We start from the raw sequence: 27,703 nt of genomic DNA, 5'->3' as shown, positions 1-27,703 counted from the left end.
TTTAAGGACGAAGAAAGAATCAGGACCACTTGAAAGGGTTTTTGTTTTTTTTTAAAATCAAACACTTTATTTCCACATAACAAGCGCAAAAATCTCCCAAACACTTTAACAATACAATGAACGCAGTTATGAAGTCAATTATATACTACTCAAAGCCCCAAAGGTCATCAGCTTAACGTTAGTTCCAAACATCTCCAGACGTGGTTTTTCAAAGCTACCTTTGGTTTTTGGAAAAACCAGTATGGAAGTCAACACACACGGAAAGCACTGAACGACATTTGCTTAGGTTACGTGTCCAACATTAGCTCACCCCTGGCAAGCGGAGCTGATTTGAACCACACACTGAGATACAGACACAGGTTTTGCCCTGGGCTCCTGCGGCGGAGCGCGGGCCGGGAGGGGGAGAGAAGGCCAGTCCAGGCTGCGGCGTTCCTCACTGTGTGACAGAGGTATGGAAGTTTAACACTAGTACACGTCAAGTCATTAAGCTTCATGTTCCAAACGGTCTCTTGCTGAGGCTTGAGATGGGCACAAATGGTGGGGAGATGAAGTCACAGAGGAGGTTTTGAGCAACAAGATCCCAAAGATGCTCAAAGAGGGTAGGAAGGAGCGAGCTACAGTTTCCCATTGTTCTCACATTATTTCAGGGTGAAATTGTGGATAAGTTCAGATAAAATGTTCAAATATTTGCTTAGATTTTTAATCAGTTGCTCTGTGAGAACCCTCACACACAGCAACTCTGCAAATTTCATTATAAAAAAGAGCCTACAAATAAATCCACAAAAAAGACAATTAATGTTGAGCAGCCAAAAAGTCATGGTTTATTATATCTGAAGAAAGTTCATAATTCAACACAACCGAACTGTACATTTACAATCACATTCTATTTGTAAACAGTTAAAAGCCACTGACTTCTTTTGCATCTTAGGACACAAACAGTTAGAATCAAGGCAATGAAATGATGGCAAATTCTGTACTGTTAAAATTTTTACCCTTGTTTAGTCTCTCTTCTTTGACTAAGCAAGCATTATAATACCATTTGTGGGCGAAAAAAGGGGGGGGGAAGAAATTTAAAAATGATGTAACTCGTTAGTTTGCAACAACATTTAAAATTTTCTTTATACAACAAACAACTCTGTAGGCCCAATACCTTGGTTACAGTATGCATAGTTACTGATTTCGGCTTTAAGGTACAACAGTTAAACATTAACACAGTCACAAGAGAGCAGAAACAGAGAGCCACTTGATGGGATTACAAAAATCATTACCTATTGATTATTAGCAAACCATCATCACTAAGAAAAAGACAGCATCTGAAAGCAGAATGTCCAACTCCAGCTTTAAGCATTTTTTTCTTTTTTTTCTTTTTTTGGCAGAGAAAATTCTTTAACAGAGCAATACGTAGTATCAGTGCTAAAAGTTGGGGGGGGGGGTCTCTTTTTTTCCTATAAGAAACTACAAGGATTTTTTTTTTTTTTTTTTAAACTGGGGAACTGGTTTTCCTGAGAACCATGCTCTTTGATTTAGGACAGGAATAGAAAAACGAAAGAACATGGCCAAATGCTGCTCCTTTTTTCCCAGAGATAGAAAGCATCTTTTAAATCATCCTCCATTTTTTTTTTTTGTTTTTTAATTTTTTTTTTAAATGATGGAAGAGTAAACATTTTTTTTTTCTCAAAAAACAAACAAAAAAATCTGTAAACAAGAAGGCTCAGCGTGAGAACCTTCAAAACAAAATGGAAAGCCTATTCAAAGTGCAGGGCCCGTCCTGGGTGGCAGGTGGGCTGCAAGTCACAGCTGTGGCCACAGTTTTTCAAACTGCAGAGCGAAATTCTTTAGTTTTACAACATGAAAAAACTGGTGCAATACTTTCATTAATAATCCTAAGTCAGTATCATAACTTGATCTTTTAAACTCCACGATACCACAACAAGGTAGGCAACATCAAGGCATAGTAGAGAGCGCACACCTTTAAGAACATCCTTGAGTAAACATTTACACTGGAACAGCTGCCCCCCCATATTGCCGATTAGACGGAGAGAACATCATTCAGTGCAAAGGTAAAAGCTCATACATTATCAGCCCAAAACATGGTTTTGCAAAAAAAGGAAAGGGGGGGGGGGTGGGGAGGGAGGAGAAAAAACAGAAAGAAGAAAGGAAGAATGAATCCAAGGCTAAACATGATGAATATACACAAGTGAGCTCATTCTATATGGTCTAGCATGTATGGCGCTACTTGGGAGTGTAAATAGATAGATACCTTTTCACATTATAATATTGGCCTGCATGATTCAAGTATTCAAACTGATATGTTTTGGGGAAAACAAAGTGGAAAATGTGCAGAGAACAGCTGTTCCCACAGGTGGCCCCTGGCTGCAGGCGGCGAGCCCAACTTAGTGCTCCATCTCTCGCATCTTGAGGTCACAGTTTGTGAGTCTACAACTACACCCTTACATGGACTCCCCACCCCCACCCAGGTGGTCAACAGAAAGGAAAGCGTTAATGGGGGATGGGCTGCTAATTCCCCGGGGGTCGCTGCTGCTTGGGGGACCCCACAGGCTTGTGGAATAATGTGGGGTCCCCCAGAGGGAAGTGCCGTGAAGGTCTCCACAGTTAGTTCCCGACAGCCCAGCACCATTCCAGTGATTGAGATCGGTCCGGCTGGAGAAGGAGTGGGAACAGTCGAGGGAGCCCAGCCGGCTCTGGCTGGACCCGAGGGACTGCCAGCCAGGAGAAGGGGTCAGAGACTGACTTTGTGCAAAGAAACGACTGATCTCCTCTTCACTGGCAAACTCAGCAAGAATAGTCGTGTTCCCCAGGACGCACCTAGAGCAGAAGGCAGAGAGCGTGAGGGCCTCCCGTGGGGGAACTTCCTTGTCACAGACACGGGGGTGGGGGGGGGGTGGGGGGGGGGGGCACACACCACACGCTGGTGTGCCCTGCCTTCAAGGAGCGCGGGCCCTGGAGGACGGCCGGGCACAGGCTGTGGGGCGACACCTGGCCTGTCTGTCTCTCGTGGGCAGCACAAGGGACTTTCCAGTTGTTTTTTTTTGGAGACAGGGTGTCTCACTATGTTGTCTGGGGCTGTTCTCAAACTCCTGGCCTCCACTGAGCCTCCTGCCTTGGCCTCCTGAGTAGCTGCACTGCAGGTGCCTGGCTCCAGGGCCATTTTGACCATGTCGGATTCTCCTCCTCAGGAATCCCGACCTTGGATCCCAGAGAACCGGGAGGCAATTCTGGGGAGAAGCCCCTCAGGAGCGGCACCCAGGACCAGGTTGTGCTTCCGCCAACTCCCAGCCCTCCCCAGCAGGAGCCTGGGGCACTTACATGTGCAGAGACTTTTGTGCCTTCACTACCTCTTCTTTTGAACTGTAGCGGACCAAAGCGTTTCCGTGTGGGAGGTTCAGGTGGAATGTGATCAGCGGGCCATGCTGCATGCACAGGGTACGCAGAGTTGAGCCATCGATCTGGAAGCAGTGGGAAGGGCAATGAGAGGGTTGTGGGGCCAGCGGGGAAGACGTCCCAGACCTGCACTCTGTGACCTCTAGCTCCTGGAGGCGCCCCCAGCTCCTCAGGTGGTCATGGTCCCTGCTGAGGCTCCTCTCCTCTCAACCACCTCAAGGAAGGGCTCATCAGGGCGCTGCTTCTGGGCAGGGTGGACCAGGGGCCAAGGAAACTAAAAGGGCAGAACAGCGTTTCTCCACGAGCAGGACAAGGATCGCCTGCACTGATTCACGTGGACACACTCACGTGAGCCCCACTGAACCAGTCCAGGGGACGCCGAGGAATCCCTGTCTTTGGTTGGCTTCCCTGAACCCAAGACCTGTGAAACCAGGGGACCGCGACGGCCTGCCACCAGAGGAGCTGGAGACTGCCTGGCTCTCCTCCGCTAGGCCCTCACTGCCTCGCAGGCCCTGCTCGCGCCCTGCCGGCCCTCCACCAAGCCTTACCTGAGGTGTAAGGTTTTTCAGAACAAGCCAATTTGTTATTCTCCCTGAGCTGCTCTCACCCCAGCTGGAACCTAGTGGGGGGCAGGGGCGGAAAAAGGGACAAGTCAGTTTTCCAAGACCATGGCCTCAAACAGCCCAAAGGAGTCACTCAACAGATGACCCGAACACCCAGCCGCCGCCTCTGCCGACTGCTTCCTCCTCGGCCAAACAGGAGCTCTTCCGCCCAGGCCAGGCGCTGCTCCCGGTGCTGGCGGCTCTGACCTCTGGGAGGTCTGGTCTGGTGGCTTTGCAAGTGGGACCCACCCAGGGCGTGAAGGGGGTGGGTCATTGCAGGAGTCCCAGCTGGCCTTCCCGCCGGGCCCTTGGCAACCAGGCTCCCCACAGAGGAGCTCCCCACGAGGGTCGAGACCCCCACCCACCTCCTCTGGCTCAGGAAGATGTCCCGGGATGAGCTCGAGCCTCGGGACACAGCCCTGCCCTGACCCCGCAGAGGGCCCTGCCGAGTCTCTACAACCCAACAGGGAGCGCAGCTCTCAGGCCTCTCGGCCTCCACGGAGGCTGTCCCCTGCTCTCTCGGCTTCCCTTCAAAGCTTCCTGACTCTACTCAAGTCCACGAACCCTGCAGGGTGGGCTCTGGGGTCATTTTTTCATTTCCCCTCATTGTGTTAATTTGCATTTGGTAACGCAGAATGACCTCAAGTGTGTGTTTTTTTTTTAAACATAATCAACACTTTCCCCCCAAAAACCGAAAGTTTTATTGCAGCCGTTCACCTAAGGATCAGAAATTACAAATCAGATCAGATCAGGAAACATTATGAAGTGTTATTAGTCATGTTCAGCTCAGAGATGAGACTGACTGCTCGGGGTCTCAGGCAGAACGTTAAGGACACTGGATCAAGGCCCCCAGAGACGGGCGTCAGAGAGGTTTAGGTCCCGGTAAAGCTGGGCGGCTGAACTGGTGAGTGTTCAGCAAAGAAACCCCCGACCCCACCTCACGCACTTCCTCCTACCTGGGGTATATCTGGCGTCAGAATTTCCCCATCCTCCACCTACACGAAGGGGAGAGTTATCCCACGTAGACAAGGGCGGCTTCTGACCAGTCAGTCCCGGAGGCGGGCGGGACGGAGCAGTGATGTTCTTAGGTGGCAAAGGGACCTTCCACAGCTCATGAGCCAGAGAGGTGTTTGTGACTGAACCAGGAGACCATGTCAATTTGGAATCACTATTTCTGGCTGCTTTCAAAGGGGGTGGGGGAGAGCAGAGAGGGTGGAATAATGTTGGAGAAATAAGAATATTTAAATAACATCTATTGTCCCACAAAAGGCAAATCAAACAAACGCACACAGACATCTAAAACCCCAAATCAGCCAGGTATGGTGGTACCGTGCCGTGAGCCCAGCGACTCGGGCAGCTGAGGCAGAAGGATCCCAGGTTTAAGGACAACCTCAGCAACTTGGTGAGACCCTGTCTCAAAGTAAAACAAAAAAGAACTGGGAATATACAGCTCAGTGGTAGAGCATCTCCCAGGGTTCAATTCCCAGTGCCAGAGAAGAACAAAACAAAACAAAATGCAAAGTCCAAATGAAACTAAGCTGCTAAAGAAAAACAAAAAGCCCAAAGGAAACCGTCCCTCCTCTCAGACACTCACACTGTCATCTGTTGTTAACAGTATAGGACCTAGGAGATTCCACTGTGTAAAACTGTGCTAAATGAAATTAACACATGAAACGCTCTGAACTGCTCTAAAGTGGCAACTGTGAACTCCTTACCTTAATAATAACCACAGGCAAGCCCCTCAAGACAGCCACGCAGCCCATTAAACACACTTTGTCAATAATTTGTGGGGAAAAAACTGCATAAGTGGCCCCAACTCGAGGAGTCATCCAGCAGATATCACCAGCTGCCCGCCTCGATGCCAAGCCCAGGCCGCTAGGTGCTTTCAGATGCTACCTCTGACCCTGGCACACCTTCTGAGGATCTGAGAGGGCGAGTGTTTGCCTTTGGGTCCAACGGGGAGCCAAGATCCAAATCTAAGACTCTGTTTTTACTTAGGGGAAAAAAAAAAAAGTTCCTGATGCATGCTCAGTGCCAAGTGGGTATGTGGGGACCAGGCACACGGTAAGCTGAGGCAGGACTGCAAGTTCAAAGCCAGCCTCAGCAACTTAGCGAGACCCTGTCTCAAAACAAAAAATAGAAAGGGTTGGGGATGTAGCTCGGTAGTTTTTGTGCTTCTAAAAGTATGGCAGGAAGAGTGGCCATAGTGGCCCAGTTCCTTCCTGGGCTGTAGCAGAAGCAGACTGAGCATCTGTGAACGGTGACAGCAGTTCAACTCTACCCGACTCTCAAGTACATCAACAGCCCTGGGACAAGCTGAAATCCATGTTCACCCTCTCCTACACGAGTACCAGTCTGTGAAGTACCGGAAATTAAAAGGTCCTTCACTGCAGACAGCCCAGGAGCTGCTGTGGAGTGCTGAGAGCCAGGTGCTGCTTGGGGAAGGCCCAGTGTCTCAGGAGGCGACTGCAGTGCACGGTACGGTTAAGCAGGGACAAACGCTGCTAAAGACACTGTCCCAGGATCATAAATACAGTCTCCTACCTCCCGAAAATAAGAGACCGGTTAAAAGAGAAGGCATTAACACAACGGCCTCAGACTGTGACCACAGCACACCCTCCTCCCAAGAGGGGCGCCGGGCTGTGCGCCCACCTGAAGTGCTTTGTGCTGTACTGCTGAGGGGAACGTTGTAGTTGGAGGCACGAATGGATGACCAGGCACTAGTTGAAGGCAGCGTGGTGTTCAAGGATGAGGATGACCCTAGAGAGGGAGAGTTCCATTAGCGGCCAGAGCAAGGGACAGTGTTTGAACATGAGTAAAGGCACCCAGAGAAGTCCAGGTGCCCCAGCCTGCCCCAGGAACGGAGCAGGGGGCTTGGTGAGCAGGCCAGACCCCAGACTGCGCCTCCTGCCCGCCTTCAGGAGAGCATGCCCGGAGCTTGCTGGCTGTTTTCACCTTGGCTCAGAACAGGCGTTTCCCCCTGCCCATCCCCACCTGACGGGGGACATGCTCTTGGCAGTGAGCAGCGGCCAGGCAACAGCCGCTCTGCTTCCCAGCAGGCTCTGAATGGAAGGCCATCCTCGCTCCTCAGCTCCCGCCCTGAGCTGCGTGACCCCCTGGGCCGGCCAGCCCACCCAAGCACCGGCCACTGGCGCTCCCTGAGCCAGTGGGTGTGACCCTCTCCAGCAGGCCCCAGGTGCAGGCTCCAAAACCCAGTCTTTCTTCCCACTTGAGGAAAAAAAAAAGCCCTTTCCTCAAGTTCAGCTTCGACCTCATAAGCACATGGTCACCAGGACAGCCCCTAACTGGCCCCCACGTCCAACCCACGCTGTTCACCACTCAGATCACCCCCTCCAAACCATTGCTGGAGACCTCCTCCACCCCACCTCCGGAACCCTCTGCAAACACACACAAACAGAAGCCCGTTTCTGTGAGCTACACGCAGCGAGGGCTTCTGCTTGGTTTCATGCCTCCTGATATTTTTTGTGAAAGTACCAACTTTACCTCTGTGAAGGTCTTTTAAATGCAGCCATTCTGGAATGATGAGGATTCTTTTCTGACCACTGTGACGCACAAACACTTGTTATTCTTAACAAATTATATATTGAACGTATTTTTCTTTGTATACTGAAGGAACAGTGTGTGTGTGTGTGTGTGTGTGTGTGCACGTGCATGCATGTGTTATGTATGTGTGCATACACACATACTTTTTTTCTTGCACATGCCGGTCAAACACTCTACCACTGAGCTACCTCTCGAGCCCTTTTCAATTGTATTCTTTAAGACAGGGTCTCACTAAATTGTCCAGGATAGTCTCGAACTTTCCATCCTCCTGCCTCAGCCTCCTGAGTAGCTGGGATCACAGGTGTGTGCTACCATGTCTGCCTGGGAGACTGTATTTTATAGAAACAAAATATTTTTTGGTCTGGGGAGGCAGCTTGGTAGTAAAGCTTGCCGAGCATGTGCGAGGCCCTGGGTTTAATCCCTGGGGGTGGGGGCGGGGGCAGGTACTAGGGGTGTAGCTCGGTGGTGAAGAGGCCTGGATTCAATTCCCAGTACAAAAACCAAAACCAAAACAATGAATTCCATTCACCTTTCCTCATGAGTGGGTCACCTGCAGAAGCCCCGAGGTGTGCTAGGTAACCGGGTGATTTTGCGCCTGGGTTACAGTGATCCTGAGTGACTTGTGTTCACGCCAAGCCTGCTCCCCAGGGCGGCCCTTCAGTATGTGGAGTACACACATCCCACGAGGATGCACCTCCAGCTGCTGGCACTGCTGCTGCAGAGCAAGTGCTGACAAATCCTCATCATCTCAAAAGTGGCCGCGGTCACTCGGGAAACCCGAGAACCCTGTTCCATGTTCACGATCCCCGTGGGTGTCGGGGCTGGGAGCTCAGAGGGGCTTTTGCTGCCCAAAGGTTCACACCCACTCAAAGCCTTCTCAAAACCTGCCTCTGAGCATCACAAGACAAGACTTGTGCCCTGTACGTACCACTGTTCCTGTCCCTGAGGTGGTCAACTTCCCGCACAGTATTAATTGAAAGATTGTTTATGACACTGCCAGGAGTGACGTAAGGGTCAGTTTCGGGGTCAATGTTTGGATAACCTTTCCATGGCTCACCAGGGCGAAATTCTAAAAGCAGAAATGTAAAATTAATTCAAGGCTTAATCATCACTTTATAATACATTACTAAATATCCAAATCTTACTTCTAAATCCTATACAATTGTCAAATATTTTCCAATTTATCCAACACCTTAAAAGATGAGTGTGATAATATAATTATTGTAATATGAGTTATTCTCTATGATTAGCTTGTAAATTTTTTGTGACTGACATAACTTCTCTAGTTTATATATTTTTAAGCTGTAAAATAAAGTGCTTCATGATAAAATGCAAAGCCACAACTCAAGCAGGACCAAGCAGGGAAGGGATTCATTTTTGGTAATTTCTTAGTATAACCGAACACCCTGGCAAGAGTCCCCGACACAGTGAGGAACAATGACTGCAGGCTTCCTCTGGGACTCTTCATGCTGGTCAGAGGCTCATGCCACAGTCACTAGTGGAAGCAGAGGGTTGGGACCACACAGACTGATTCGCTGACTCTACGTCCCCCTTTTCTTCCATCATCTCCGCGCTCCTAGTCAGATGGCAGAGATGGCCCCAACATGCACCGGGCTAGACCACTAGGAAGCCTACATGCAACGAAACCCCAACAGGAGCACTGTCTCACAGAACGGGCCGTCCGCACTTTACCTGGTGGCCAGTTAACACTGCTAGAGCCGTTGGGCGATTTGGCACGTGGCCAGCCATCTCCTACTGAACCTGGAGGACTGGCTGGTGAAGAACTGCTGTTCATAAAGTCATAGGGAACAAATGGGGATTCCTCCAGCCTGAAACCACTTGAAATAGCACCTAAGAAATGAAAAACAATAGTGAACGTGAGCAAAACATACTACAAAATTTACCTCTTAGAGTTTCTCAAATATGGTAAGAAAAATTCCGACTGGAGTTCTACGTGGGTCCCGAACTGCGTCTTGGAGACTCTGTGGGGAGGCGAAGGTAAGGCCAGCTCTGCGCCGCTGACAGAGGCCGGACCCTTCTAACTCCTACTTACTGAGATGGCAACATCTCACTTGAAGAACGCCTGAAAATGGCCACAGCGGGTTTCATCTCAAGGGCCTGAGGACTACAACCGTCGGTAAGTGACAGAACGGAGCACAGAATCATTCAACACTGGCATTGTTGCCTAGATGAGAACTAGTACAGTGAACCCTTTGTCAGAGAGACTCGTGTTTTTGGAGGTGAGGAGTACAGAGAGTGGAGTAAAAGAATCCTGACAAAGATGAAGGACAGAGGTCAGGAATGCCTACAAGATAACATACAAGCAGGGAAAACAAAGCCACAGCCTTTGCCATTAGGAGTTCCAATGCCACCCTGCGCGCCCTGCTGTGACTCACGGCTTCTAAGATACGCTGCTACGATGAGCGTGAAGTCCCATGGCAGCAGAGCTCAGCCTCACCAAGAAATGACTGTTTTTTACGATTTATTCTTCGCACCCATCTTAACATGAGCTCGACTTACAATGACTAAAATCTTACTGCAAGTGGTAAGACACATCATTTCTCACCGGAACAGTGCCAGCAGCTGGGCTGAATGCTGGACATAGAAAGTTAAGTATTCTATTAATTAATGTAAAGGAAAAACATCAGAAAAATTACGTGGTAGACTTAGTTTCAGCATTGGAAATGAATTTACTGGAGAACTTTCTGTCTTTGAGCAGGGAACCTCATGAGGTAACAGCGAAGGCAGTAATAATGACGCTAAGACCTAACACTCACTCATGGGCCCAACCCTGCTGGAGTGCTCAAGGCTTGAGACTCACCCTCAACACACCCCAACAGGAGCCGCTATGGTTCATGTTTTGCATATGAGAATCCTGAAGTTCAGAAAGGTGAAGTCACTTGCCAGCAGCTAATTAATAGCAGAATTAATTAGTAGCAGATCTAGGTCTAAAACCAGGGTCTATGTTTATTTTGCCATTCACTTCTCCATAGTTTGAACTCTCCATTCTCATCCTTAAGAAAAATTCCAGTGTGATATTCCATAGTGGCAAATCAACCTAGAATCTAGGTCTGTTTGTAATAGAATATTTCTCCTATTATATAATAACTTCTGATAATCATCAACCTGAGAAATAAAAAATCTACAATCTAGGGGCTGGGGTTGTGGCTTAGTAGCAGAGTGCTTGCCTAGCGCGTGCCCTGGGTTCGATCCTCAGTACCACATAGTAAATAAATAAAAATATTTTAAAAATTTTAAAAAATCTACAGTTTAGGAAACTTACCTGTAAGCCAAATTCAGTCAAAGTTTGAAGATAAAACCCAATAGAAGAGAAGAAATGCCACAAAAAAATCGTGCTTTTGCTACTAAGCATAGGAACGTAGACCTGAGGCTGCGTAAGCTGGGACACAAGTGCCTCCACTGGCTCTGCTGCTCCTGTTATCTTTGGACGTGACCAGGTCCTATCAGTTCTGTGCTCAGGCAGCTCCCGAGCCATGCCTGTGCTAGGTCAGGCTTCTCTTCATGGGACTCAGCACTGGATTAGGCCAGAGAAATTTCCCAACTGGTCTCCACACGGCAGCCAGGCGAATCTTCTGAGCATGTCACCTCCTAGCTTAAAACTCAAGTTTCCCATCATACAGGAGATAACACTCAAACTGTTCAATAGATTATAATTAAAGTACTTAAAAAGTTCTAGCCTCTCCTACCTGCCACGGTTTCCGTTCCTTTCATCCCCTCCCTGCCTGGGGCCTGGCCAACTCCTGTTTATCTTTCCCATGTTGACTTAAGAAATCATGGACCTCTTGGAAATCTTTCCTTAACTTCTCCCCAAATCCAAGATTAAAATGAAGGGAAAAGGTTTTTTGTTTGTTTGCTTTTTTGGTGCCGGGGATTGAACTCAGGGCCTTGTGCATGCGAGGCAAGCACTCTGGTTTTTAAAAAATTTTTTTTGACAGAATGCCTTTATTTTATTTGTTTATTTTTATGTGGTGCTGAGGATCAAACCCAGTGCCTCACGCATGCGCAGCAAGTGCTCTGCCACTGAGCTACAGCCCCAGCCCTGCCAACTGAACTTTACCCCCAGCCCAGGAAAGGGGATTTTATAAACTACCAGAAGTCCATCTCTTAGACCCATCCAGTGTCCCAGACATCCTGGTCCAACCCTTCCTTGATGTGGAATTTCCTTCTCAATTGTCCTTGCTTCAATTTTCCTCTACTTCCCTTAATAAATCTGCTCTTTCTCACTGTCATGTACATGAAGGGTCAGCACCAGGCCCAGACTGCACATTTCTATGTGCTTTTGGACGCACCCTTATTTGGCTTCTGGGATCTTCTAAGCCCGCAGAATGAAGAGCAGCTCTGTACACCTGAGGTCTGGGTCCTCCCAGACACAGCAAGACAACATGACTTCTGGTGAACACTTGTGTTAGGCCTGGGGCTCAGGGCCAGGCAGTATTTGCCTGGCCTCTGAGGGTCTAGAGATAGGAGCCAAGACCCTGCAGGCCTATATGAACGACACCTGGTGGAAACTCTGGACACCACGGCTGGCGGGGTGGTATCTCTTATTAGCAGTGTTTTGGGCATGTGTCACACGTCCTTGCCGGGAGAATGAAGTGCTCTCTTGCATCTCCTTGGGGGAGGACGACAGGAAGCCTGCTCTTGCTTTCTCCTGGATTCTAGTCTAGGTGCCCTTTTCCTCTGCTGATTTTAACCTGTGCTCTTTTGTGTAATCAACTGTAACTGTGAGGACAAAAGCTTTTCTGAATTATGTGATTTCTAACAAATCACTGAACCTAATGTGGGTCCCAAGAACGTCCGACAGAGGAGGTCTCTTGGACTTACCCTTTCTTCTCTGATCAACAGTGAATGTATTAGCTGCCTGAGCTTCAATAAAGTGGGGGTAAGAAGTGAACCCACTGAAGATGGTGTTGCACATGTGCATGTTAAGGACTGCTGCCTGTAATCAGCTGTTCTCTGACGTGAGCCTCCCCAAGGCTACCAGGTCCCCCCTTCTTACAACTACTCATACTACTCTACTGGGTGGAAAAGCAGCCTATTCTGTGTTCCCACTTCTACCCCAGGGGCACACAGAATTGCCAATGAGATTAATCAGGATAGCTGCCGAAAAAATTCTATGGTCCTTCAGAAATATGAATTAACAGAGATATTTCTCCAACAATTAGAGGAAGAAAGAAGGTTAAGGGGCATAAAAAGAAAAAAGAACATTCCCAAGCAGAGCAAAGCAAAATGGCAAAGGACTGTGGCAGAGAAAGCAAGAGACAGGCGTGGCACTGAGGAAGCAGCCCAGGGAGGGGCCTGGAACATCTCAGCCTCTTGGTATCACTAGACCTTCACATTTCAGAGAGAGGACAGAAAGCTCAATTTCAACATGGCATTTTCTGTATGTTTTAATAGATGTTGGTTTAAAAAATTATTTTCAATATGATAAGAGATAACATCGGGGCTGGTAGTTTAAGGATCTCTCTTGGATATACAGTGAGATGCTAGTATTTTTTTTAACAAAAGAGTGAAGGCCATTCCACAATATACACATGTTAAAATGTTGAACACTAAAAATATACAACTTCTGTTGTCAATTAAAAAAAGAGTTAAACATTCATCTACTCTATGGATGTGGTATTCCACTCTTTGGTATTTATGCAAAAGAAACAAAAACATGAAAAAAACCAATAAACTAATAAAATATCCAAGTTCTATTGGGGTACCTCACTCTAGTAAAAAAAATAATAGTTTTGTTCAAATGTAAGTAAAATCAACACTCGTGGAAGAAGGCTGCCATTTTCCTGCTCACTGGTTGCGCAGGTTGAAACTGCTCGTCGACGGAGACGGAGGGAATTTCCCAGATTCATGCCGCATCACGCATCGATGTCTACTAAGCAGTGAGGCAAACAAACATTACTGTATCCTAAAAGAAAAGGGAAGACAGCTGGGCTCCGTGGCGCACACCTGTGATCCCGGTGCCTTGGAAGGCTGAGGCAGGAGAACTGCAAAGCCTGCCTCAGTAACTTGGCAAGACCCTAAGCAACTTGGGGACACCTCTCTCAAAATGAAAAATAAAAAGGGCTGGGGATGGGGCTCAGTGGTTAAATGCCCCTGGGTTCAATCCCCCATATGAAAAATTAACTACTGAAAAGACAATCATACTAAATCTATTACTTTATTCCCATAGCAACATATATAAAGAAAATGTGTCAAAAGAAAATAAACTAGTTCTTATACCCTACTGTGAACATATCAGGGTAAACCCAGTAGATGTTTAAAAAAAGAAAAAAGAAAAAATGCAGAACAATAAATCACTTAGAAAAAAACCCTAAATGATCATCAGAAGGGAAGTAGTTTTTTTTTTTTTTAAAAAGCACTCATAATCTCTCTCCCTTACAAAACAGCATAGTAGAGGTGAATTTTACTTTTCATTTTAAAGGCTCTTATTTTTTACTAAGACTTAATAAAGCACAGTCTTTTTTGGTTTTAAGTTTTAAAAAAATCTAAGATAATTTGGCTTTGAAATATACAGAAAAATAAAATAAAGGTCTAAATTTAGCTGGTTTACAAATATATATATGTGTGTGTGTGTATATATATTTTTTTAATAAAAGTATAAGAACATAATATATACCATGTTTGCTGGAATTTTGATCCAAAGATGTGTTCACAGAAATGCTGTCCACTGTAGTCCACTTCCTTAGTCTTGACTGTGGCTCTTTAATACTGTTCATATCCATATTTACATTCAAGTTCGAGTTCAAGCCTTAAAAATTAAAAAAAAAATCTTATAAAATATAGCATATTTTCCTTCTGGCAAGACACTATTTTTCTAGAAAAACACACATAACTAATCTAATATTTCAATCCCGTTTAATGCTCCTTAATAAATAGCATTATATAAATGTGGGAGTCAAATAATAAAGGCCCCATAGGCAGAAGAGACGCTCAGGACTCTTGGCCAAGGTCAAGCATACACAAGGCTGGGAGCAAGAGATCAGCTAGGTCAACAGAAAGCACACACAAGTAACTGTGGAGTAGCCCTTCCAACAGCACAGTTCAATGTTTTCAACCCATGAAAATGCTCATACCATGTCATCTATGGAATAACTATTTTCCATATAATTTCGATCATGTTTAAATCTCGGCAAAATAAGAGAGAGAAAAGTTTCAGGGAACTGAATTATAAAATTTCTAAGTTTACCACTGATAGGAGGTAGCTATTCAGTGATTCCCCAGGAGGATCCTGCATGAAGAACATGTCATCACTTTCAGTTGCTATCTTCTAACTCGCAAACTAAACGATTTTCAGCTGGCTAACCAGTCAAAGGATACTGTCATTTAAAAGTAAAATGTCCTACTCTAACATCTAGGGGGAGACTCTCAGGCTGAGACACAATTTACTTGCAACTTGCTGATGAGGCCAGGCCAACTCAGATATTTTCTTGGAATAAGGCCAGAAGTTCATCTTAGGCACTGACCAGTAAGCAGTGTTTTAAAAGATGTGACCCAGGGACCATTAACATCAGAAACTTCTAAAATGCTTGTTAAAAACTGAAGACTTTCCAGCGAGAGTCAAAATCCTTATTTAACACACTACTCCAAGTGGCTCTTATTCTAAAGTTTCAAATTAAATGTCTTTTAATTCTTTGGTTTGATGAGTGTTCTTGTGGTATTGGTTCTTTAATAATCTGAATTCTTTAAAATCATCCCCATTTTTGCAATGACCAAATTTATGCTCTTATACCCAGTGATTAGATCAAGAATTGGCAATTTTTTGAGAATAAAGGTTCATATAGTTCGTGGGTTTTACAGGCCACATGGTACCTGCACTTCAATGTAACTCTGCTATTATAGCCCAAAAGGTGCCAGAGATGTAAGTCCACCTAGTCACCATCAAAAGTATCCAACCACAGAGGTAATGGTCAGAGGAATGGTTCCTAGAAATGCAAACTGCTAATGATCTTAAGGACTCGGTGCAATTTGTTCCCTGAGAGCCCACAGCAATATCAGTCCAGCCAAAGTGAAGCAGAGGCGGGGCAACAGCGTGCCCTAACCTTTGTCCATGGCCCAGACCACACTGATGAACTAACAATTAGGTTTTCAACAGAGTTGGCAAGCAACCAACAAAGATGGTTTAAAAGAAACTGTTGTGGGCTGGGGATGTGGCTCAAGCAGTAATGCGCTCGCCTGGCATGCGCGAGGCGCTGGGTTCGATCCTCAGCACCACATAAAAATAAAATAAAGATGTTGTGTCCACCGAAAACTGAAAAATAAATATTAAAAAATCCTCTTTTTCTCTTCTCTCTCTCTCTTAAAAAAAAAAAAAAAAAGAAACTGTTGTTCAGGTAAAGAGAGAGGAAAAGCAAAACAAACATGGTACGAACAATCACAAGCTGAAATTCAATCAAAGGAATAAAAAACAAAACAAAAAAACCCACAACCCCGGGGACAAGAAAAAAACGAGGGGGAAGCTGCCGCCTGTGACAAAGGCCTTCTCCACTCCCAGTTCTTATTTACACCAGCAAGTACTTACAAATCCCTGGTCTGACAACTAGCAAACCAGGTGACTACTCTCAGTCGTTTCCCCAAAGCAGTAAGTGCTCAAAAATTCTCCGGTATGCCGTTTCTAATAACAATTCTTGTCAGCTCTCCACCTCCTCATACCCCACAATTAAGAAAGCTCGACTCCTAAAAGGAAATGTTTGCTTTATTCTAACTCTACATGAGTTCAAACTTTCAAACAGGTGATTTTCTTGAATGGAGAGAGACCTTCCCTGAAGCACCCAGATGGGCTGAACCTTGAAGAGGGCCCGGCAGCCCTGGGAGAGGCACCTACGAGACACAGCCAGCTTCTGTGAAGGGAGGCTATAAAGGTGGAGGAGAAGGACGCATGCTATGGCACTCAGACACCAGCGCACACTGGCCCAGGAGAGACCCACCTATAGGAAAGTTGCTGAAAGCATTTATTGGTGATGGCCCTTTTTGCAGCTCCGGTGTAGTGTGAGGCATGACATTGTCAAGGAAAGACTTCATGGCTGGCTGATGGAGTGACTGCTGCTGAGACGGTGGAGTCGGCTGCTTCACCAACACGTTTGGATCAAGTTGACGAGATTGCTGCATCATTTGCTGCTGTACACTAAGAGGTCGACCCTTAAAATAGCAAGACAATTGGGAAACACTGTGTGGAGGGGAAGCCTTTGCAGATATATCCATATTCCTTTCATTTTTTAATTCACTTCCTTCTCAGCAGGAAAGGGAAGCATCATGTATAATAATTAATACGACTCATGGGCAAATTGCAGGCTTGACAATATATTTCATTATATTTTAATAAAAGAATTTTCAGATCTCTTGTCATAATGGAAGCGATAGGAGTTCACTGAAACACAGGACAGCACAGCACATGGAAGAATCGGACCTACCTGCTGGTCTTGCTGCTGCCGGTTACCAGAAGGCACGCTTCTCTGACTCTGCGCCCTTTGTTGCTGCGCTAACAATCGCTGGGGGAAAATGGCAAAAAGGTTGTCACTGCCACACCACTCTACAATAGACCCACGACTCTCGACATGCCAATGCCGAAGGGCCCCACTCCCCTCATCTAGTAGAGCCTCTTCCTTGGACTCTGGCTTCCAGCCGCGCTGCTCAAGTTAAGCTTTCAACTCAGAAGGAACTGACTGATCCTACCCCCTACCATCTTAGACGTGGCCAGGTCTCCTCTCAAAGCATCTGTGCAAAACACTCCTCTCTGGTGTTCATCTCCATGCAAGCTTACAACTCTGCCCACCTTATTACTGCAGGACTCCCACAAGGAGCCCAGTGGTAGGCAGCACGGCAGACACTCAATAAACGTGTGCCTATTATTCTGCTTACCTGTAACTGGGAGATCTGAGAAAGCTGGTTTAGTTGGGATAGCTGGTTCAGCATGGCTACCTGCTGAGGGCCGAAGAGCGGATTCAGGCCACCGTTGTTTGGTGCATACTTCAGCAATGAAACTGGAACCTTAGGATCACAACGGTAGATTTATAATGTTGATAACATAACTCAGACTAGCTAAATGGACCTTATGTTTTGATTATAACAATTAAATTAGTGAATTATTCACGGAGGGGGGTGATAGCTTTCTCCCTTTATTTGTCTAATTTATCATTCACATTATGTATAAAGTTTATGTTCTCTTTCCTGTCAAAGTTAAACCTGTAGTTTGAGTTTCCTAATATGTAAAAGCAATGTGTTTGCTGTGATCTAAAACTTAAATTTCGTAGTGGGTAGGTGGGTGGAGCTGATTTTAAGTCACAAAACCATGCAGTTGAAACAGCCATTTTGAGCACTCCCCTCTCCCTTTGTCCTCTGCCTTCCAATCATAATGCTCACATTGTGGGAGGGGATCCAGTCATAACTACAGCTCTTTCCCTTGCCCTCCCCAGTTTTAAATTAGTCACCATGTGGAGACTGAAACCCTGAACTCCTCCAGGCAGAGCAAGGGCAGTGCTGCCTTAGGGGTAAACCCTGGGCGGGCATCCTGCCCAGGGGCAGCCTGCTGGCTTCTTTTTGGTAGCGCAATCTTCCGCAGAAGTCAACTTTGCCCTGCCCAGTAGCTTTTGAGCACGTATCTGATTTCTTGTGACACGCTGGTATTTCTAACACATACTTTTTCTTGGGGTAAGTAAAGATGAGAGATGAATTTTAAATCAGTCAACTTTACTTTGTTGCTATCCTGCTCCCAAGGTGTTCTAAAGAAAAATGGTATTCTAGATTTGAACAAATCTTTGACTCATTTTCTTCATTCTTGTAGTAATAGCTAATCAGAATTTACAGCATGTCAAAGATGCCAATAAATATTATGATGCTTGACTAGTCACCCCATTCACTATCAAATTATTCAAGGTTCTTCTCCAGGTGTAAGTGGAGGAGACTATAATAGAAGTCTACTTACCTGAGGGGAGAGTAATGGAGGAGGCACTTGAGCACGGAGATTAGGCTGAGATGAACTAAGAGGTTGTGCTGGAGGCTGCTGCAGGCCCCGGGGTTGTGCTGCTGTGTTTCCAACACCAAACATACTGGGATTGCCATTCTATGAACACAAAGGGCAAAGCAACAACGGGACTCTTTAGGGATAGGCGTCACATGACCATATTGTACTACTGATTTAAACAGTAACTACATGTAAGAGAGATCTTATCACTAATACAAATCATACAACAGAGAGCCTAAAATACACATCTGGACTTACCTGTCTAACAGAATTCAAGTTTTGCATACCCAGCCCTGCTATGGAGCCAAGGGCCTGGTTAGGTAGTGCACTATTTGAAGGGGGAAGCTTCATGCTTTGACTGGACATAAACTGCATGTTTTGGGATTCATCTGCTACAATGCCATCCTGATTGGACAGACAGAAAGATGTGCACACCAGCCAAGCAAACAAGTGGAAGGGAGAAATCATTGCAGGAACAGAAGAGAAGTCACATGACATCCCAGCACCAACAGGAAACAGGTAGAAAACAGAAGAGATCAGATTAGTGTTGGTTCTAGAGGACATAAAAAGAGCCAAACAATTTTATGGGATTAAGAAGGAAATATAAACACAACCCTATGCTAAATTGAGGCATAACTGGGACAATGAACTATAAATCTACTAACAGATTTGGCACTAAATTATAACATTTCATATCACATTGAATGTTCTAAAATATTAACATAAATATTAGGCTAGTAAGTATATTGGTTATTAGTCACAGAGATAAAATCAAAAACAATCCTACCTTATCAAAATAAGGATTGCGCTCCATGGAAGACTCTTTGGAAATCTGAGGCCGAGAACCAGGGCCTTTCCCGACCGTTCGATTGTAATCACCAATATTCAGGCTATGTTTATCTATCTCCATTCGTTTGTCTTGTAACATTCCTAATAAATGCAGGACACTATGTTATCCACAGGAGGACAGACAACCTAACTGATTTCAGATAAATTTACAACATAAAACAAAACACTTTCCAAAGTGAAATGATTTCTACCTTGATAAGGATGTGAGAAATGCAGTATTTATGCATTTCATAAATATTGTACTCCTCACAGGTGAAGCGGAGTTTTAGCAGATACTATTATTATTATTATTATTTTGGTGCTAGGGACCAAACCCAGGGCCTTGTGCATGCAAGGCAAGCACTCTACCAAGTGAGCTATATCCCCAGACCAGATACTATTATTATGAACTAATTAACTTAAAAGTAAAATTAAAAGTAAATTAGTCAACAGAAGGTGGCTGATAACCTCATTTTAAAAAGAATTCTTAAGAAACATACTTTAAGACACCTTCATTTATCTGCTTAATCTTATTTTTTAAAGATTTATTTTAGTTGGAGATGGACAGAATACCTTCATTTTACTTATTTACTTTTATGCGGTACTAAGGATCAAACAAGGTAGAGCACCTGCCTGGCAAGTGCTCTATCACTGAGCTACAGCCTCAGCCCCTGCTTAATCTTACAATAAAAACATACTGTCCGTTAACAAACAATGAAAATAAAAACTACCCACATTGACAAGCCACCATTTAGTAAGTGCTCACTTCACATTGGGTCCCACTCGGTGTGTACACTGATTTAAATGATTTTAACTCTTTGTTATTATTGCCCCTTTTTGGCAGATGGTGAAACTGGAGACCGGCCAGGGCAACATTCTGCCTTCCCTAAAGCCTTCTCTGTCGATCATCTCCTCGTTATATGACTGTTCCTGAAATAAAGACAATCTTTTCTAATGAAAACTTCTGCAAAATCTTGGCTAGAAATAGCCAGTGCCTAGGCTACCATCCTATTTCAACCAATCTTTTTAAAAGTGGACAATGCTCTCGCTTCCCCAGCTCTCCCTATGCCAGGCTGGACTGGCACTTTTCCACTTCTCTCCACTTCAAGACTCTTCAGCACGGGAACACACTAAGACTTGCTGTCTGCCTTTTCACTACCTTCCTGTAAACTTGCTGCCTTTAGACTTTTCTCACTACCAAGGCATCAAGTCACCCCATTTAAGTGACCCCGTGACTCCATGCTGCGGCTCAGCCTCAGCCTTTCATGGCCTGCTCAGCACACCCACATCAGGGCCCCAGTCCCCTCCAACAGATTTCCATTTCACTCTACTTCATTCTACACATTTTCTCAATCCACAAACCATCCATTCTTTGCAGTTGCTACTTTTTGAGATGTCTTCCACCGTCAGAAAACATACCCTTATTCCTGGCAAGTGGAAAAGACAAAACTTTGAAGAAAGGAAAAAATTCTTAAAATAGGTACATTTTGAAAATGCCGTTAGTGTCTTTTCTTTCTTTTTTTGGTACTGGGAAATGAACCCGGGGCACTTAATCACTGAACCATCTCCCCAGCCCTCCCCACTTTTTTGAGACAGGGTCTCGCTAAGTTATACACTGCATCACTAAGTTGCTGAGGCTGGTCTTGAACTTGTGATCCTCCTGACTCCACCTCTTGAGTACTGAAAATGCTTCTGGTTTCTTGAAGTACTGTTCCAGCTGTGGGTCAGATACCTCAGCAACCCACCGTCAGAGCTCCCCGGAGTGTCAATAATCCTTTGCAATAAACAACTCCTCTGTTTCCTTTCCCCGTGAATGGCACCACTATTCACTCACACACTCAGCCCAGTCATTCTGAATTCTTGGCCTAACTCTCTACATCTACTCCTACAACCAAATTCAACCAACTCTTTTTTTTTTAAAGTCTTCCCAAGTTGTTCCTTCCTGATAATCAACATTATTCTGTGCAAATAATCTTTTAAAAGTTTATTAAAATATTCTCCACAAACCATTCCCCAACACTTCCACATCCCTTTCAGAATCAACTCGGTGCCAAACCTGGTGATTTCCCCTCAGTGCATCACTCCATTAATAAGGCCCTTTAGAAACCAATGATTTACCCTACTGTCAAACTTACTCCATGACAGCCATTTTCTTTTCAAGACTCTATGCTCACTTGGCTTCTCAAAAATTACTCTAACTTCTCCTGCTTCTCTCAGGATCATTCCTTAAATGTTATTTGTTATTACTCAGGATTGCGTCTTTGGTCCATTACTCTACATCTCTCTCTGATCAATCCTGTGGCTTCACTACCAACCATGTCCAGGTAATTACATGTCCTATCTACTCTGGCTTGACATCCAGACTTCTGCTTACTAAACATGGTCTTGACAGTAACTTCAAACTCAATATCTTATTGAACCTGCTATTTCTATTATATTCTTATCTCAAATAATTTCCAGCTATTGGTCTGTTGTCTCTCAGTTCCAGTTTCACCCTTTTTGCCTCTTCTATGAACAGACAGACCCCTTGGAATCGTTTTTCCTTTGCCATCTGGCACTGAGGTTTGGTCAGTAGAGGGCGCCGGAGAGAGTGCAGGAAAAAGTGTGGCCTCCTTGGCCCAGCGCTCTCTGGGCAGGCTTCAGCTGCACTCCCAGCTTCTCCAGGGCCTGGGTGGTCAGTAGCACGCAGTGGTCAGCTTCTCCCAGCATTCTTCCAAATCTCCAGTCTCGGAGCAGTGTCTCTGGTGAGCAGTGTCTCTCCATGAACAGCTTCCCCCAGCACCTCAGAGGACAGATTTCCAGCAAGTTCCATTAGCATGACATCTGAGCTACTTCTGTCATTCAGTGAGCCGTGGAAGAAGTAGAAATTTGTTCTCACAGGGCTACATGCATCTTCTGGATGTGGATTTTTCTAGTCTATAAAGCTTCTGCCATCTATGGTCTCACAGAGTACCTTGTCCCTTGTCAGAGGACAGTGTCAAATCAAGCCACATTTCAGGTCAAGAATTCTTTTCAGCTGGGTGCGGTGGTGCACACCTGTAATCCCAGCGGCTAGGGAGGCCGAGGGGGAGGATTTCGAGTTCATATGCCAGCCTCAGTAAAAGCGAGGCATTAAGCAATTCAGTGAGACCCTGTCTCTAAATAAATAAAATATAAAATAGGGCTGGGGGGTGTGGCTCAGTGGGCAAGTACCCCTGAGTTAAAAAACCAAAAACAAAACAAAAAACTAACCCCACAAACAAAAAGATCAAAAAGAATATTTTTTTTTCCATAGCAAAGGAAGTACAATAGGGGAATTAACTGGCCTTACTACCTATACCATCATCTGAAGGTGGCTAGCCACGTGATGGGTAGGGTGGCCACTGAAGACTCAATACAAAGCAAGTTAGGGGACAACATGCTCAGCGGAGGGCTTCTGTCTTGCAGGAAACAAGTATGAATCTCTCCCACAGCCAGAATCCACAAACAAAAAGATGAAGGCGGGAGTGGTCTCCCTCACAATCACACCTACGAGGCCACTTACAGAATTCTTGCTTCCTGTCTGATAGCTCCATTTAGAGAACTTAGTCCTTGAGAGAGAAAATGCTTCCTCCAAAAGACACAAAAATGGTTCCACACAACGGAGAACGGCGATGGCCGCCTGGACATGGGGACTCCTATGACGGGCAGAAACAGGCTGGTTCTGACTACCAAGGGGAGAGTGGTTTTCTGACTCAGAATGAAAGCAGTGAAGACTGCGGAACCCAGAGGTTTCTCTGGGCGCTGTGCACAGTCCCTTGCCCAACATTATAGGCAACTAAAAGGGACAGGGAGAAATGCAGCTCCAATCCTTTGAAAATAAAGGTTTGGATCATCCAACCCGTTAAGGGGCCTAGAACAGTCAAGGTTCAACTTGAAAGCAGAGTAAATAAAGGATAACAATGAAAGAAGGAAGACACTGACACTAACGGCAGGTTGTGACCAGCTATTGAATAAGGACGGCACAGGGTAAGTCACCCCAATCTGAAAACCCCAAATCTGAAACTTTTTGCATATGTGATACTCAAGAAATTTTGGATTTTGAAGCATTTTGGATTAGGGATTACATAAACCAGTAGTTTATGTAAATATTCTAAAATCCAAAACACTCCAATACTTTAAGCACTTCCACCAGAGGAAGGGACCTCAGCCCTGGAGTGGCCTGACATGGTTTCCACTGCTTGTTCCAGGTTTGTGGTAATCTGTTTGGGTCGACCGTTACCTTTCTTCTCTTTCTCATTTTTACCTTACTCAAAAGTTAAATAGAAGAACTTTATAATTTAGTGTTTTTGGTAAGAAACTGTGGCTGAACTCAAGGGGAAATTAATAGGGCCAACACTGGTACAATGACAACTGGGACTGCACAGCTTCTCATCTTCGTCATGTTTAAGAAAGAAAGCTGCATTCTGTTACGCAGAAAGAGCAGTTTGCCACTGTGAGCAGAGTTTCCACGTGTACAGAAGGATGTACGTGGAAGGTGAGTGGTCAGAGGGGGGGCTGAACTGTACTGATTACTCAACCTTTCTGGCTGCTTTGTGAAAGTAATGGATTCAGCCTGTTACATATTTTTTCCTTTGCTAGCCGGCACTGAAGCCACGTCAACAGAGTGTGCAGAAGAGACACTGTAAAAAGACCTGGCTCCCGGGCCTGGTGTGCTCTCTCCGGCTACACAGGCAGCTCTCCCAAGCTCACCTTGCCAGGAACCCGCGGCTTCCACCAGGCACCCCTCTGGCAGTTTTGTAGTGGAGTGCCACTAGTGAGACGCCTCTCCTAGGCTGTCACTCTCTGCTTGCTATCCTGAAGGGTACACTTCCCACAATTCCTCTGGGGTGGCATCACAATGACTACTCTCTGCTCAGCAGTAAGCCATGGCTGTGCCCAGGAGACGGGAGTTCAGCAGGGGGCAGGATGCATGCCATCTCCATCCCAAGGTTGGTGACTTCTTCTGTGTGCTACTCATAGAATCTTCAGAGTTCTTTCACCTTTTTCTGACCAATTCCTTGCTATGCTAATTCCTTGCTAGAGTTAATAATTCTTAAAGTTCCTCTCTTCTGCCCAGACCACCCACGGCACTGCGCAGGTGAGGAAGCTGAGGCAGCTTTCATTACAACTCCCCTCACCCTCTGCAACAACATCAGCGACAGCTGATCATCAATTTCTGATGATTCCAGTCCTATATCGCCATGGGAGTAGGTTTTTTCCAGGCACTTTCTCAGTTTGGAGCTTGGAAGGCAACACAGCTACCGCAGCAGGGCTCTGCCCAGTGCGTCATCTCGAGGGTCTTCGGCGCACCCTTTGCTGCTGCTGTTTTCTGTCCTGAGCTACTTTCAATCTATGCCTAGGGTTATTTTTTCTAAAACATAAACCTAAATCATGCAATTCTCTGCTTAAAACTCTTAATCTCATATTTTCAGAAGAAAGGTCAGGCCCCCAAGTTCCCCCCGATTTAGTGCCTGGCTCTCTAGGCATCTCTACCCAAGGGGAGCTGCATTATCTGCCACTCACACCACCCTCTTCTGACCATCACTTTTGTATTTCTGGCCTCATTACAGGGAACTACTTGCCATTTCTCCAGTAAGGTTTAAGACACCCCGGTCACATCTAGGCCTCCATACACGTGGTTCCCTGATTGAGAAAATCCAACTCCCTCTGGGCAAAACCCACTGCTGATAGGACTCTAATAACAGACTACCATCGCCACTACCTTAGACCCCCACTGACGTGCGTACGTGCACTCATTGAACCACACCCAGGGGGTCTCTCCTGGGATGGGTGAGGGCTCCCCGAGGAAGGCCGTATTTTAGATGCACTTGTTCATCAGAGATCAACATAAACTCAAACTGATTTAATTTTCTCTCACCTCCAGAAAGGTCCATCTTATTGCTCTGTACATTTTCTTCTGGTGAGTCTCTCTGAAATAAGAAAAAGTAACATGTTAGCAGAACTTAATGTTAATGAAAACAAATAAAAGTGAATTTTAGTGTATTTCACAAAAGCTTCATTTTTCATTATATTTTAATGTAAAAAACTTTCAATGAGATGTGATCTGGGTTTTTAGCTTAAACTATAAAAATTAAGGTTTGAAGGTCAATTTTACTCTAACTGCAATGATATTTTAAGGACCCAAGGATGAGGAATGACTTTTAAGAAAACAAAAATATGAAATTGGGATAAATTATGGACCACTACCGAAAGGGGAGGGGCTACTGGAAAACACACTTACCGAAAAACTGATATTTGAAAACTGTTTAACAAATGGATTTATCCATGCTTCTTCTTGTTTGTTTCCACCTTTCATCATTCCCTTTGTAAAATAAAAGAGTAGAAAAGATGCCATGGCCATCTCTATTTATCTGGGTATAGTGATGGATTAAATAAAACTTCAAGACAATTCCCAACTCTCATTTTTAGCCAATAATTTCTCCTCCAACCAACTCTTATCAGAGTTGTTGACATTATAAAAGCAACTTATTTGATTTTCAACTTCCTTTGCTCCAGTCCTCTGATATAGCTGTAATGTACAGAGAAATCTCTAAAGGCAGGCAGTCAGAAGGAAAAGACAGAAGCAAAGGCCCTGAGGACCCCCTAAATGAAAAAGGGGCCTCTGAACAATGAGGACCTGTCCACTGGGCAGTTCTCAATCTACAAATGGACTCTGTTCTGTAAGATTTATTATAATTTGGATTTTTAGAATTCTCATACCAAAGTGAAAAATAGTGATTCACTTCTCAAGTTAGTCCAAAAAAAATAATTTAACCTTTAATTATGCTATGTGTACTATACTGAAGAAACACCATGTGTTTCCCCATGAAAAGATATTTAAACTTTCTATTTGTGTTGCCAAGAACACAGCATCTCCAGCAGCAGTGGAAGCTGGATCCCTCCCGCTTCCTGTTGGCTCTCTGAGGCTGGCTGGGGTACGGAAGGTACAGACACCACCCTGACACCCGGGCTGAAACAATGAAGGCACATGATCAGCAGCAGCCTGGTAGACAGAGGCCGGAGTCTCAGAAACCGAGGTCTCCCGTCCATGTGAAGACTGCAGACCATCCTCAAGTCTGTGGCCTGAATTTCCCTTTCCCATTGCTACTACCTGTTCCTTCTGACTGTGAAACAGAACCCAGCTTCATAATTAACCCCCTAAATGCAGGTCTCTGAAGCAAGCACCTAACCCTCTCCAAGGCTCTCAAGTCGTCTTTGATTCCTTTTCCTTTCACTCCCGCCCCCTCTAACTAGGTGCCAAGTTTTCTGTCCCTTGAATTCTAAAATGTCTTTCAAATTAGTCCCTTCAACTACACATTTATTCTAATTTCCCAAATCAAACCCTCTTTTCTAACTTGAATTAATGGAAAAGCTTCCTGCGATTCCTAAATCTGGTCTCTCCTGTTCCAATTTATATTTCATACTATCATTGGCTAGTTTTTAAAAAATTCACTGATGTTCTCTTCTATTCTTTTTCATTGGCTCCATATTTTATGTAAAATAAAGTTCAAATTCCTTGGCATGATACTGAGAATACCTTAATAATCTCTCTAATTTAACTACAGAGCCAGATCTCCTACCACTTCTTTCTAGAAAGTTGCCTTTTAGTAATGTCAGGCTTCTATTCTCCTTAATACATCCCACCCCAGGCATCTTCCAAATTCCAGCTGACACTCTTAGGAAGCTCTCCTAATGCCCCATATGAAATCATGAGCTCCTTGAATGCACAGCTCATCTCTTAAGTGAATTTTAATCCCCAGCACCAAGCACAGTACCTGGCACACAGCAGAAGCTAAATAAATGTTTGCAGTTGCTTTCTAAAGAATTTTACTAGTAGAAACAAAGGAGAAAGAGTAAAAAGGCTACACACCCTTTCCCTTCTCCTTTTTTTGCCACTCAGACCCTGTAAGGAAAGACAAAGTCACAAAACAGCATGGTCCAGTGGGAAGAACACAGGGTTTGGAATCGGAAGACCTAAGCTTAAGTCCTTGCTCTGTCACTAGTTATGCAAATTTGGGCAAGTCACCACCTTTTGCAGCCTCAAATTCCTCATCAGTATCCTATCTTAGAAGGTTGTGAGGATCAAATGATTCATGTAGAAGCGTTTCATAAGCCATATGGCAAGGCAATAGGCAAACTCAGCCAAATGAAGAAAGTATGAGGTAAAAATGGCAGGTCCTAGACTGCGAATCCCAGGATGAAAAGGGGAACTCTGGCAGCCAGCCAGTCCAGCCACCCACTGGATCTCTGACGTCTAAGGTCACCCAGAAGTCAAATAGGGTGGGAAGGACATGTTAGAACCACCTGGGAGACTAGGCACATATTTTGA

General features: G+C 45.1%; 1 protein-coding gene across 5 annotated transcripts in view; it reads right to left on the bottom strand.

Moving 5' to 3' along the window:
- Positions 1 to 798: 798 nt before the first annotated feature.
- Tnrc6a (trinucleotide repeat containing adaptor 6A) overlaps positions 799 to 27,703 on the bottom strand; it is an 87,364-nt gene continuing 60,459 nt past the window's right edge. For 4 of the 5 annotated variants that reach the window (XM_027948477.3, XM_071605540.1, XM_071605541.1 and 1 more), the window contains 16 exons: positions 27,245 to 27,277; positions 25,616 to 25,696; positions 25,253 to 25,304; positions 19,334 to 19,476; positions 18,508 to 18,645; positions 17,445 to 17,573; positions 16,997 to 17,074; positions 16,514 to 16,724; positions 14,206 to 14,337; positions 9,261 to 9,419; positions 8,497 to 8,637; positions 6,657 to 6,764; positions 4,961 to 5,182; positions 3,951 to 4,021; positions 3,328 to 3,467; positions 799 to 2,826 (listed from right to left, as the gene is read on the bottom strand). In XM_027948477.3, the coding sequence (XP_027804278.2) occupies positions 2,451 to 2,826; positions 3,328 to 3,467; positions 3,951 to 4,021; positions 4,961 to 5,182; positions 6,657 to 6,764; positions 8,497 to 8,637; positions 9,261 to 9,419; positions 14,206 to 14,337; positions 16,514 to 16,724; positions 16,997 to 17,074; positions 17,445 to 17,573; positions 18,508 to 18,645; positions 19,334 to 19,476; positions 25,253 to 25,304; positions 25,616 to 25,696; positions 27,245 to 27,277 (2,214 nt within the window). In that variant the 3' untranslated portion in view covers positions 799 to 2,450. Of the gene's footprint in view, positions 2,827 to 3,327; positions 3,468 to 3,950; positions 4,022 to 4,960; positions 5,183 to 6,656; positions 6,765 to 8,496; positions 8,638 to 9,260; positions 9,420 to 14,205; positions 14,338 to 16,513; positions 16,725 to 16,996; positions 17,075 to 17,444; positions 17,574 to 18,507; positions 18,646 to 18,804; positions 18,952 to 19,333; positions 19,477 to 25,252; positions 25,305 to 25,615; positions 25,697 to 27,244; positions 27,278 to 27,703 lie in introns of all 5 variants that reach the window. The other variant, XM_071605543.1, reaches the window with a different exon arrangement.

Source organism: Marmota flaviventris, chromosome 19 (assembly GCF_047511675.1).
Source record: "Marmota flaviventris isolate mMarFla1 chromosome 19, mMarFla1.hap1, whole genome shotgun sequence".
Lineage (NCBI taxonomy): Eukaryota > Metazoa > Chordata > Mammalia > Rodentia > Sciuridae > Marmota > Marmota flaviventris.
This window is presented reverse-complemented; position numbering and strand designations above follow the sequence as displayed.